The 13,735-nt window shown below is 36.8% G+C and overlaps 1 protein-coding gene across 3 annotated transcripts in view; it reads right to left on the minus strand.

Annotated features, from left to right (window-relative positions):
• Nucleotides 1–878: 878 nt before the first annotated feature.
• Nucleotides 879–13,735, minus strand: part of RASA2 (RAS p21 protein activator 2) — a 109,331-nt gene continuing 96,474 nt past the window's right edge. For all 3 annotated transcript variants that reach the window (XM_034661896.1, XM_034661895.1, XM_034661894.1), the window contains 5 exons: nt 8,988–9,070; nt 8,075–8,283; nt 7,266–7,369; nt 6,725–6,914; nt 879–3,965 (listed from right to left, as the gene is read on the minus strand). In XM_034661896.1, the coding sequence (XP_034517787.1) occupies nt 3,935–3,965; nt 6,725–6,914; nt 7,266–7,369; nt 8,075–8,283; nt 8,988–9,070 (617 nt within the window). In that variant the 3' untranslated portion in view covers nt 879–3,934. The remainder of the gene's footprint in view (nt 3,966–6,724; nt 6,915–7,265; nt 7,370–8,074; nt 8,284–8,987; nt 9,071–13,735) is intronic.

Consider the following 13,735-nt stretch of genomic DNA (forward strand, 5'->3'; position numbering starts at 1 on the left):
GGGTCTCCTCGTTTGGAACCATGCAATTTTGAAAGGGAAAAGTATGGCACCCCTCTCATTAAAGAACTAGCTTGTTTACATCATAGAATGTAACTCAAAGTCTTTAATGTTTCTGACAAGTTCTTTTCTAAGACATGAGCTAGTGCGAGTAGGATTCTGGCATTTCGATAAAAATAGGATCCCTAGATATTCAGAACCTGATTTCTTCCTCTTTATTAACCTTAAACACTTCTGGAGTTACAAGGACTAAGTTTTACGGAGGTTTATTTAGAAATACTAAGAGGGCTGCTATGGCACTAATGGGGACGTATTCTGGCTTCTCTCGTTGGGGGCACGAGTTACACACTAACCTGGTCTTTGGTGCCGTTACTTTATATTCTCTAGACAATTCAGCAAAATGGCACAACATGGTCAAATTCTAACATCCGGAAGGATTGCACTGACGACCAAGCTACAGGGCAGGGTCAGTGTAGGACCCAAGTAACCAGAAGCCCTAATATCAACTGTTTTGAGAAAAGCAGAACATGGGATTCTTCAAAAAGTCTAACATAGGCTGAGAAGGTCAGCTCTGAACAACGCACCCAGAGAGGAAGGGAACACACTGCTGCACACTGGCCATGCACGGCTATCGGGAATGCAGGGCTCCTACCTGCTGCCTCCACACTGGAGGTCCTCAAAACAAGTCTGTTGAGTGAAATGAGTAATAAGGACCATAGTCCAACAAAAATCAGCCTAGTTAAGTGCAAGAAAAGAATCCTGTGCCCTTTTAAAACAGACTGCTTTGCTCTTCTTTGTTGCTGAGGACTTCTCATGTTTGCTATTCCCTAATAGGCGAGGTACAATAATTTTAAAAGAGAATTCTTAAATCAGTAAGAAAGTAAGGTCTCGCAGAGAACAGACAAGCTTCTTGTAATTTATTTGAGTTATTTCCAAGCAACAGTTACAAAAGTTTTTATTTTTATAATACTCTTGATAAGAAAATAAAATTTAAATAAAAATACATTCTCAACAATACAACATGGTTACACAAATTCACTACATTAAGTTTTGATAACTTACATATTCAAACTGACACTGTAAAAACCAATATTTACTAGCAACATATTAATTTCCAAGTTAATAAAAATGGAAGCAGATAATATCAGTCAAGACAGGTTATTTAACTCCAGAATGAGTCCTGTATTTTTCGCATACTGTAAGGACACCTAAAAGGCTTTTTGTAGCACTGTCATTACAGGATGTACCGTTACAACAAATTAAAGGTGCTTTTACTTAAAAAAAAAAAAAAAAAGGAAAAAAATCTGTTTTCTAAAACCTGGCATGAATGAGCCTTTCTGATAAATGAATGAAATTAGGCTTCAGAAACAAATAAAAGCCACATCATTCATCACTTTTTTTTTTAATAATAAGGAAAATTTAGATTTGACATTTAACCATTACCCGTGACATTATAAACATATTTCTTTGGCAAATAAAATCATTCAATTTGATAAATTATATTCCTGGGGGTAAAAAACTTTGCTATTGCTATCCTCTTATTAAGCGAATATTAAAAAACCAAACTAAAAAAAAACCACAACAAACAATAACAAGAATAGATCACCACAACTGCAACTGCTGGAAATGGCTAAACTAAAAACCAGAACTGGCATTTATGGCAAGAGTTTCTCCAAATCATCCTTTTCTCTCCTTCTAGGCGTTTTCAGGTTTTTAGGGTGAAGTGAGCTGCCATGTCTTTTTTCAAGTGTGGAAAAGGCAGAGAAAGCCAATCTGGTAGCAAAAATCAAAGTACCCATAGGTAACAGCAGAGGAATGAGGCCCTTGGAAGCAAGTACCTAGGTTATCTTTGGGTCCTACCAACACAGTCTCTTATTTCAGTAGACTTTCAAAGAAAATTAATTTAATTTCACATTACTTCTTTTTGGCTGTGCCAAGCTGGTTAATTCCAGTCAAACAGGTTGTTTAAAAGTGTCATGTGAAGAAAATAATAGGACTGAACTTTTCTGTTCAAATTCTGAGTTATGTATTGACACAGCCTTGGTCCCTTTGACACATGCCATGATTTTTAGAAGCAATCATGATTGGGAATTTGATATTAGAAATACTTAAAAAATATTTCTTTTGCCTTGAAAAAGAACAGAGGTCTAAAACAGCCACTAAAGAATAACAAGTGGTACTTGGCAATGCTCACATGTCCTTTTCAGAGACTCTTAAAAGGAAATTTCAATCTGAAAGAAATTTAGCAATGAGAAATTTATTAAATGGTTAAATTCTTTCGTATTTGTAAATCAGTGTAATTTATGGAATACACAAGCTCATATAATTTAAAGGAGTCTTTCAAACTTGTCTTTAAAGTGGGATAGGAATAAACCTACCATAGAGACTAGGACTGATTCTTAAAACCAACTGATTTTCACAAGTCATTCAGAGAAATACATTGCTCAGTTATAATCATTTATGGGGCAACTTTGTGTGCCAATGATCTTTAAAAAAATTCCCTATTAACAAATATAATTTAAAAACAATTACCAATAAAATAATTGGCAAAGTGTATCCTGATATACAGCTTATGCTCAGGAAAACAAAAAAAGCACTACTAGCTAGACTTACATTAATAAGTCACAGTTTTAAACAGAAATATGTAAATACTACAAGGTTCAAAGTACCACATTTAGAAAATGTTATAATTTTAAAAGACAAAATAAGAGTACCATGGTTTTTAATACTGATGAAGCAATGTGTATCTCTCTTAACTTCAAGGAGGCAACTTGCTTCGACTGCTATTTACAATTATGGTTTTTAGGATAAAAGTAAATTATTATGGAAAAAGAGGATTCAAACAGTTGCTTGCCCAAACTCCATTTGGCCAGCAGGCAATAAGAAAAACAGCAATGAAATACAAACATTTTCAGGAAAGCACTATTTCTAGACTTAAACACTGATCATTCAACTGATCATAAAGATGAGATACCACAGAGTATCTAAAGTATAATCCGGGGCAGCCCAGATTATTAAAGTGCGCCAAGTGACTGTTCTCGAGTTAGCTCTCACCCTCACACTAGGAGGGCGTCTTTATGGTGGCCCTTATAGTAACATGGAATAGCAGGTGAAGTCAAGTGATTTTCCTACCACCTTCTTTCACTGACTACTGTCTCTTCTTTTTCAGAAGAGATGTTCTTACAAGTCATGTTAACTCGAACTTTCAAATCAAGAAAACGAGTACCGGATATTTAAAACAATGAAAAAAAATTTAGTGGTCTCATTGTATTCCATCTGCCATCACTCATCCCAAATGTAAACAAGATGCAAACAGCAGTACATGTTCCCTGATTCCTCCTGTCTTGAGTTCTGTTTACATCTTTAAATAGGCAAAAGGATCTACCAACTTTCAAGGATGCTCTGGCAGTTTTTGAAAGTCCCTACCGTAATTTGTACTAACAGACAAAAGGAAAATCTCTCTCTTTTTTTTCTTTTTTGAAGAGGGAGGGTATAGATGAACTAAATGGAAAGCTCTGAATAGTCATGGATTGGATTTTCTAGTAAAACACAACACTAGCAGTATAGAGCAGGCACTAATGGTAGTGAAAAGTCCACAGAACATGGAGTGTTACAAGAGATGGTTTCTTGATATGGAGGAGTTCTCCTTTTGTTACAAAGCTTCTTTACGAAGATTCTTTCTATTAAAAAGAAGTTGCAGACACATGGCTTTTGGCATAGAAGATATGAAGGGAATCCTGAATTTCAAATTCTCTAGTAATGCATCAATAGCAGGATTCCCAGTTACTTTCAATTATTAAATATTAAATACAATGTGAATATAGGTGACACCGAAGCCAATGTTCATTCTTAAATACCAGGAACAAAAGAAACAATGAATTGAAAAATTCCAACAAAAATAATATTTTCCAGTTCTTCTGAATCAGTTGGTCATACTCTAAGATGCTTTTCCTACAATTGGATTTTCCCTAGAAAATAAAACCGTTTTTCAAAAGTCAGAATATATAACATTTTAAAAAGTGACAAATTATCTCACAGTATCCATTATTTGTAATTTTCCCTTGATAATCTCTCAAGTCTTTTTTTTTTTTTAAGATTTTATTTATTTATTTGTCAGCATGCACAAGCAGGGGGAGGGGCAGGCAGAGGGAGAAGCAGGCTCCCTGCTGAGCAAGGAGTCTGATGTGGGACTCGATCCCAGGACCCTGGGATCATGACCTGAGCCGAAGGCAGATGCTTAACCAACTGAGCCATCCAGGCATTTCTCTTATGTCAAGTCTTATTTCATTAATTCAACAACTATTTACCGATCAGCTAATTAAATGTTAGGTACTACTTTAGAAGCTGTGAATACAGCAGTGAACAAAACAGACAAAACCTTGCTCTCATGGAACTTACTTTCTGGTATAGAGCAAGTAAAATGAACAAGTAAACTATTTAGTACAAGAGAGTTTTTTTTCTTTTCTAAAGATAGATTTTTAAATTTTTTTTTTATTTATTGGGGGGAGAGAAAGAGAGAGGGAGCATGAGCACCTGTGTGTGCAGGGGGAGGGGCAGATGGGGAGGAGCAGAAGGAGAGGAGCAGACTCTGAGTGCTGAGACAGAGGTGGGGCTTGATCCTACAACCCCGAGATCATAATTCCAGTGGAAATTAAGAGCTGGACACTCAACCTACCGAGCCACCTGGCACCCTGACACTGATATTTTTTTATAGAGAAAAATAAAGGTGGGAAAAGGTAGAGAGAGAGAGAGACAGAGAGAGAGTGTGTGTGTGTGTGTGTGTGTGTGTGTGTGTCAGGGGTGGAGGATAGGTACTATTTAAGAAGAGTGGTCAAGCATTGGCTAGGACCTCCCCAGAAAACTATATTAGCACTGTTGGAAGAGAACCAATTACACTAATGGAGAGAAGACAGGACTCGGATGGTTACAATAACCTTTCTAATGTACTGAACCTTCTATCCAGGGAGAACATATATCTGTCAAACTGATTTTTATTGTTCATAAACCATAATGTAATTAATAATCACATTTCTAAAAGAGAGAGAGCAGGGAAGGGCAGAGGGTGAGGGGGAGAGAGAATCCCAATTAAGCTTCACGCCCAGAGCAGAGCCTTGGTGGGGGGCGGGGGGCTCAATCTCACGACCCTGAGATCACGACCTGAGCTGAGACCAAGAGTTGGATGCTCAACTGACTGAGCCACCTAGGTGCCCCATAACCACATTATTTTTAAAGAATACTTAAAATGGTGGGGCCAGGATCCAAAGCCCCTTCATTAATCAGCTGTATGACCTTGGGCAAAGCACTTAACACCTCTGAGCCTCCGTTTCTCTAGCTGTAAAGTGGGAATATAACCATGTTGGGCTGATGTGAAGATGAATGAAACACTGTACACTGTGGTCTAAGAACCATCTCCCTCCCTATTCACCTCTGTGCGAACACAACTCTGATCCTGGTGCTGATCCTGTGCAGCCCCATGTTCCAGGAAAAGCTGGGGGGTAACTTTTGATTAAGATTCTTTTCTCTTAGTGAGAAGGAAATAACATCTTTCTGTCTCTGGATACTATTATATAAAAATAGTGAACTGTTACAGCTCATTCATGACCATGAAGGGACAAAGTGAGGAAACAGAAATCATCTTGTTGAGGATGGGTAAGTGGCTGGATGGTCCTTGATAACAGTACTGAGCTGCTGGACTAACCAACTATGAAATTTAGGACTTAATTTATGAGATTAAAAAATTTCCTCTTGTGGGGTGCCTCGGTCACTCAGTTGGTTAAGGGTCTGCCTTTGGCTTGGGTCATGATCTCAGGATTCTGGGATTGAGCCCCGGGACAGGCTCTGCGCTCATGAGCAGTTTGCTTCTCCCTCTCCCTCTGCCCTTCCCCCACAAGAGAGCTTGTGCTCTCTCTTTCTTCCTCTCTCTCAAATAATAAATAAAATCTTCAAAGTAAATAAAAATGAATAAAATATTCCTATGGTTAAGCCACCTCAGTGGGGATTCTAAAAACACACTACATACTATGATGTAAAATACTAGGTACAGTGCCTAGTGGTGGACGGAGCTCCTAATGACGTACTGGATGCTGCTGCTGTTATCCACTGTAACAGCCACCCACGTCTGAGATGGGTGCAAAGAATCAACTGTATAGTACTTTTTTTTTTTTAAGATTTTATTTATTTATGTGACAGAGATAGCCAGCCAGCGAGAGAGGGAACACAGCAGGAGAGTGGGAGAGGAAGAAGCAGGCTCCCAGCGGAGGAGCCTGATGTGGGGCTCGATCCCAGAACGGGATCACGCCCTGAGCCGAAGGCAGACGCTTAATGACTGCACTACCCAGGCGCCCCTCAACTGTATAGTACTTCTAACACTTTCATAGCTGATTTTTTTTTTTCAGTATTTAGTATGTATAAGGCACTGTGGAAGATATTGAGACCGAAGAGGAATGGTAAAAACAAAACAAAAACTTTGATTTAATAAAATAATTAATTTTAACATTAGAAGTGGTGATTAAGTACAGCACCAACATAATGAAACAATAGCAGAACTGCAAAGACAAGGATCACCATGTGAGTGGCCAGGGGAACTTTTGCACAAGAGAAAGGTTCTGAGCTGGGTCTTTAAAGATGAAGGTAAGCAGGAAGCCTGCATGTCAGGTGTGAGTACAGAGTACTTGGACTCTCAAACAAATGTTTGAAAATATGTTTAAAGTATCTTAAAAATACTTACTTGCTCCCATATTTTGCACTACTTGATCTTTTCTTCCTATACTTTTCATGAGGTTCATCTAGCTTCTCTATGATGCTTTTTATCTGCTGAATTGTCTTAAAGGTTGTTACAGAATCCTCGATTACAAAGTTAGAATAATCATCAGGCTCTTTCTGTGGTCCTTGGTAGACTGCTATAGTTCCACAAGCCTCTAAAAGGAGCAGTAAAATCTCTGATCAGAAAACCAAATTCCATAAATGTAATTTTTAGTATAAATAAGAACTTTTCAAGTGTCTCAAGCTGGGAAGACTTCCCCCTGGAAATGCAAAGATAACCCACATACTTTCATTTTATTAATTACAAACAACACATTCATGCAAAAACAGTATCTTCATGAGTATCTATGAAAAACGCCTCTTTGGGAGCTTATCAATGTCCACGTAAGTAACGTTTTGGTAAAGCTACAAGTATTTTCAACTTTAAGATAATGCCAAAGCAATTATTTCAGGAATTGGTAATGAAGGATCGTGATTATATAGAAATATTTTAATTGTATATTTACCTTCCATTTTCTGCAGCTTAAGTAAACTGAGGGTAAAAAGGGAATAAATTCTTTCTGTTTCTCTGTCTTCATCAATATCTATTTGGATGTCTGCAGGAACACCTCTATGGTAAAAATGAAATTAGAGATATTGAAAAATCTCATTTTGTTAACATGACAAAGACTTTTGTTGACGAGATTAAAAAACAGAACCTCAGAACTTTGCAGAAGGAAACTCAGAAATCTAGTCTCATCTGACAGTTTAATAAAATGGGGTCAAGAAAGGTTTGGTCATTACAGAACTCGAATCCAAAATCCAATCTAAAGAGAAATCATTTTCATTGAACACCCATGCTTCATCACAAAAGCAATACATTACTTCTTAAGTCCACAGGGTTACAATAGCTGTTCCACACAATTAGAAAGAGAATGCGAAGTCCTTCCTTGCTCAGGCTTGTGCACCTACTTCGACAATGCCCCCCCCCCCCACTTTTCTTGACTCGTGCCAACCACTATTTATTGGAGAACATCTTCATCATCCCAAGAAGAACCCTTGTATCCATTAGCACTCCCCAAACCTCCCTCCCTCTAGGCCACCACAACCACTCATCTACTTTCTGTCTACACATTTACCTATTCTGGATACTTTATATAAAATCATCATATAGTGTATGGCTCTGTTTCTGGCCTCTTTCCTTTAGCATGTTTTCAAGGTCCATCCATGTTGCAGCATGTATCAAAACTTTATTACATTTTATGGCTGAATAATATTCCATTCTATTGATACGCCACAATCGAAACACTGCTTTTTTAATCAGAAAGAAACTTACGCAGTACATGGCTGGCAGCCTAGAGCGTTTTCACTGGTCTCCAGACAGCAGAGCCAGTTCCCGTTGAGATACGCGGAGGGATGGTAGAAGCTGAGCCTGTTCTGATTGCATCGGCTCACCCTGCAGAGTACGTCTATCCATTCATTAGCTTCTACACAATTATTTGCCTGGACATAGAGTGGTTTCTCCATATGTATTACTTGGAACATCTTCATAGGCAATTAAGATAAAAAGTTAGTAACAGAGTCTAAAAACCAACACAGTATAAATAGAAAAAGGTATGTAAGAGAAATACAGTTTGCTTGGCTAGGTAACTGCTGTTCAGGTTTTACAAATTGTTACTTTTCAAGTAAATTAGTTCCAAGGACAATCTGAGTCACGTGGTACTAAGTAGTACAACAGAATATTATTTTTAGAAGTCACACATGTCCAAAGAATGGACTATCATATAAATAGGAATAAAGGGAGGGAACTGCAGATAGAGGAAAAAGTATGAGTAAGGGCAAAGCAGTGGGAGAATACGAGAAACAGGCTGTTTCTATAACTGGCTGGGACTATACTATTTAAGACTTACTTGAATGTCAAGTTGAAAGGTCAGATTAGAGAAGTACCGAGGAAAGTACCTTTAACTTAATAGGCTAGGGCAGACTATATAAGGCATCAACAACAATGGACAATTTTATCTATTTAAAAAATTTTTTAAACATTTTATTTAAAAAAATTTTATGTGAGTATAGTGGACACACAATGCTACATTAGTTTCAGGAACAATAATGGACAATTTTAAGACAGTTCTAGCCAGCAATTATAAAATACTGATGATTAATGGCAAATACAAAAACCACCTTGAAATTTTTCAATCAAGTAATATGTGCAATTTAAAAAGCCTTAAATGATTATTCATGTAACTTACGTTTTTCTTGTTGAAAGAGCTCTCTTCCAGTTTTTCCACAGCAAGAATGTTTTTCACTGGAATTGTGTAAATTGCATCTTTGCCTAAATAATGTAAGTAGAACAAAATTAAAATGATTTCCATCAGAATTATAAAGTAGGAGGTTAATTCTGTAAGGTTTAAGCTCATTCTCTTCATAGTAGGAATATATGTAACCTAAAGATTTCCAAATGATATACATGTAAGTATTCTTTGTTTTACAGAACAAATGAATTTTGCTTGTTTTCTATAAAGTGACTTTCTCTTTACCTTTTTCAATATAAAATTTAAAACATTTTTGAGGGAAAACGTGAGAAAAAATTTGATCTCGATGCAGAAAACTGAAATGCAATTATATTTTATAACAATTATATGGGAACTGAAAAAAATAATACACTTAGCAGTAGAGGCCTGGTCAATACTTGCCCAGACATGTAATTTTCTTTCAGGGAATTCTCATGTAAGGAGTGTATCAGACCGCCAAGCGGGTTTTTCTGTTTTAACAGTCTAATATTTAAGGGACTGACCCTGAAAACAATTTTAAATTGAAAAACTGTTTATTACTACTACATATTGGCTGGTCAGATGACTAGAGCTACCAAATTTACTCTAAGAGATACAGGGAACAAGAGTAAAAATTTTATTTGGTAGTGTGAATCCTTTACACGTAATTTAAGAATCTAGAAATTTGAGTTTGCCTTTTAAAGGAGCTCCATTATAATACGGCATGATGATATGATACATTTCAATTTACAGTTTACCTGAGAATAGACTATATCTAATATAGTCATGGAAACTATAAGCAAATATAATTATGGCTTTTCTGGTCATTTTGTAATGTTCTTAGAAAAATCAAAGCTTTGCTTTTATTCTCCCAGAGTTTAAAACAGAATTTAATGATATGCATACTGAAGTGCTCGAAGTTAAGAACTTTACGTTCATACTGGTCCATGGGTTAATGTACACATTTTGGTAAAAGACAATTATTTGCTTAATTAATGTTTTGGGTCTTGAACAGAGACGTTAACCTAAAATATTTAAGCCCGGGTGCTGGTATAAAATCTAAAATTTGTGTAATTCAAGCCGATGTGATGTACAATTATTTAGAAAGGATAAAGTTACTTAATTCAACTATCATTTAATGTCTAGTATATACCAGACACTCTTCTAACCACCTGGGATACAGCAGTAAACAGAATATATAAGGCCCCTAATGAAGTCTGCATTTAGGTCTGGAAAGAATGACAAAAGACAATTATTAGGTAGAGATAAATGCTATAATGAAAATAACCTAAGGTGATATAATAGAAAGTAGCTGGGAAGTTACTTTAAACTGGGTGGTTAGGGAAAACTTCTCTCAGGAAACAACATTTAAATTCAACAAATACAAATCTTAAGTGCATGAGAAAATAAGAAAAGACTATCAGCAGTCTCCTAGAAGCAGACAAGATCAAATTTACGGCAGCAGGAGGACAGGAGAGTAAACTGAAGGAAGCCACAGCCCGAACTACATGTAGTAGTTAGAAGAGAGCTTCAAGCCAGAGTCACCGGACACAGACAGCTGGGGATTGGGGACACAAGGACACACACACACACACACTCTCAGACATACAGCAGGATGACTAATAGGTAAGCTGCATCTGGGAGAGCTCCACGTCCCTCAGCCTGTACTAAGCAGCAGTCAACAGAGGTTTATGTCCCAGGCTAAGCAGTAATGACACCTACTGGGGTTGCAGAGCAGTTGCTATGTCACAGATAGTCGCTGATCCACAGGAGGGAAGGAGAGCACCCACACCAGAAGACAAGCAGCAGCCTTGCCCCTCAGCACTTGTCCTGTACCTCCCTCACAATCACTGGCAGTAAGCTACTGAACACTCAAGCAGGTGAAGAGAGTGTAAAAACACAAAGATGAGTAAATCACCAAAAAGATCACCAAACGATGAGAGAAATCACCCTGAAAGACAGACACAGATACAACAAATAGGACAACATCTGAGGAAATGAGGGATACAATAAAGTACCTCTGGGCACTGATCTACATGGAGTAGCACCAGAGAGACTCCAGAGAATTTAGTAATTTTGCAGGAAGTTTCCATCTTTAGATTTGTTTAACAGACAAAGCAATCACATATTCTAGAACTGCTGTATTTGTTCATTTCTGGGCAAATTATAACATAGCATATGTAGAGAAAGTATACTGCTCCCAAGCACACATAACTATCATGATGCCATTAGAGTTAACTTCACAGTAACTGAAATGAATTGCAAGGTAATTAGTAAAATAGAAGATTTTACTGAGGACTCTCCAAAAATACAGTACAAAAGGACAAAGAAACAGAAAGTTAAAAAAGTTAAGAGCCATGATGGATGGATGTAGAAGTTTCAACCCCTAATAAGAATTCCAGAAACAGAACAGAAAGAGTGTTCAGGAGAAAACTACCAATGGAAATGTCCCAGAGAGAGAAAACAGAAATCTCCAGACTAAAAGAATCCAACAAGTGCTGAGCAGCACGGAAGGAAAAAGTCCATAACCTCACACTGGGAAGTAAAATATTAGAACTTGAAGGCCAAAGAAATTCCTGAGTTACTAGGGAGAAGAATCAAGACATAATCAGACTGACATCAAAATTCTCACCAGCAACAGTGGAAACCAGCAAACCATGGAGTAATATCTTCAAAGTTCTCAGGGAAAATGATTTTAAATCCCATGTAACTATCATTCAAGAGTAAGGGTAAAATAGACTTCTTAAAAAATATGCATGGACTCAGAAAGTTTATCAGCCATAAAGCCTACTGAAATAATTCTTTGAGGAAGCACTCTAGCAAAATAAATAATAAATGCAGGAAAAGGCAAACATATAAGAAATAGTGCTGGGCAAAGAAATCAGCAAAGCTGACAAACATGGATAGAAAATCATGAAAGTGTAATGCAAAAAGGCAAAAGAAAAAGAGGACCTACTCTTACAGTTCCACATGACTTCATTAGGGAAATGCTTGGGAAAATAACAAACCGAAAGCATCATGTTACTCTTTTCCTAACTGAATGGGGACTTTAACTGTAGACATTAAGATAAACATATAAGTTTTGGATGCCCAAATTCTCTCACTGGAGGGGGAGAGGGGAGAAAGCATGCAATCAAGGGCTTCATTATTCCAATAAAAGGCAGGAAAAGAAAAATAAATCTAATAAACAGAAAAACCTAGTAAACAGAAAACACAAAACAAAGCAGTAATCATAGTAATCACAATAAATGTGAGTGCATTAAATTTCCCTTTAAGATCAATGAAACCCAGTTTCAGTTAAAATCTCTATTACCTCTTCAAAAAGTTAAATCTAGAGTTACCATATGACTCGTCAATTCCATCCCTAGGCATACATACCCAAAAAACATTATGTCCACACAAAACTTGTACAGGAATGTTCACGGAAGAACTACTCGTAATAGGAAAAAACTGGAAACAATCTGTCCAACTTTTGAACGGATAAACAAGATTTGCCTTATATCCATACAATGGGATACTGTTCAGCCATAAAAGGAATGAAGTACTGACTCATGCTACATCATGGATGAGGTTGGAAGACATTACGCTAAGAGAAAGAAGACACTCTTAAAATGTTATATATTTTATGAGTCCATTTATAGGAAATGCCCAGCACAGACAATCCACAGACACAGAAAGTAAACAGATGGTTGTCAGGAGCCAAGGGAATGGAGGTATGGAGACTGACTGCTAAAGGGCATAAACATTTCTTTCTGAGGTGAAAAAATGTCCTGGAACTAGTGATCTTACAACTTTGTGAATATAACAAAAAAAGCTTTCTGGGATTTCAAGTAGGATTGTGTTAAAAATCAAGATAAACTTGAGAAGTTTGAGAAGTGACTTCTTAAAAAATACTGAATTTTCAAATCCACAAACATGATGTATGCCTTTTATGTCTTCTTTATTTTATTTTAGCAATGTCCTGTAGTTTTCAGTGCAGAGGTCTTATACTTATCTGGTTAAATTCATTCCTAATTATTTTTTTGGTGGGGGGGGGACTGCTACTGTGAATAGCATTTTAAAAATTTCATTTTCTAACCATTTCCTTCCAGTTTATAGAAGTACAGTTGATTTGTACCTATGAATCATGTACCCACGGCCTTACTAAATTCATTTATTGGTTCAAGTACCTGTTTTGAAGATTCCTCAGGAATATTCTATGCATGCCTTTTCTTTCCCCCCCTTTTTTTGCTCCTTCTGACACCAACCATGCACATGTTAGACTGTTTGATATTGTTCCAAAAGCCACTGAAGTTCTATTGTCTTTTTTCTCTCCCAGTCTTTTTTCTCTGTGCTCCTAGACTGGATAATTTTTACTAATTTACCTTCAAGATCCCTGAACTTTTAATATTTAAATTAAGTATTGCACTTCCAGATTTCCATCTGATTCCTTTTAATAGTGTCTAATGTTTCTTTTGCTGAAATCCTTTATTTCTTTACTCGTGACTATCTTTTACATTAAGTCCTTGAAGTACTTTTAATACCTTTAGAGTTCATGTCTGTCATTCTAACATTTAAACCACATAGGGGTCTACTTCTATTGACTACATGTCCTATTTTATTGTTTCTTCTCAAACTTGTTAATGTTTCATTGTATACTGGACATAATGAATGACACACTGTAGAGACTGGATTCAGTTACTTTCCCTTGAACAGTTACATTAGTTGATCACTCTGAGACTTAGCTT

Source organism: Ailuropoda melanoleuca, chromosome 6 (genome assembly GCF_002007445.2).
Source record: "Ailuropoda melanoleuca isolate Jingjing chromosome 6, ASM200744v2, whole genome shotgun sequence".
Taxonomy (NCBI): Eukaryota; Metazoa; Chordata; class Mammalia; order Carnivora; family Ursidae; genus Ailuropoda; species Ailuropoda melanoleuca.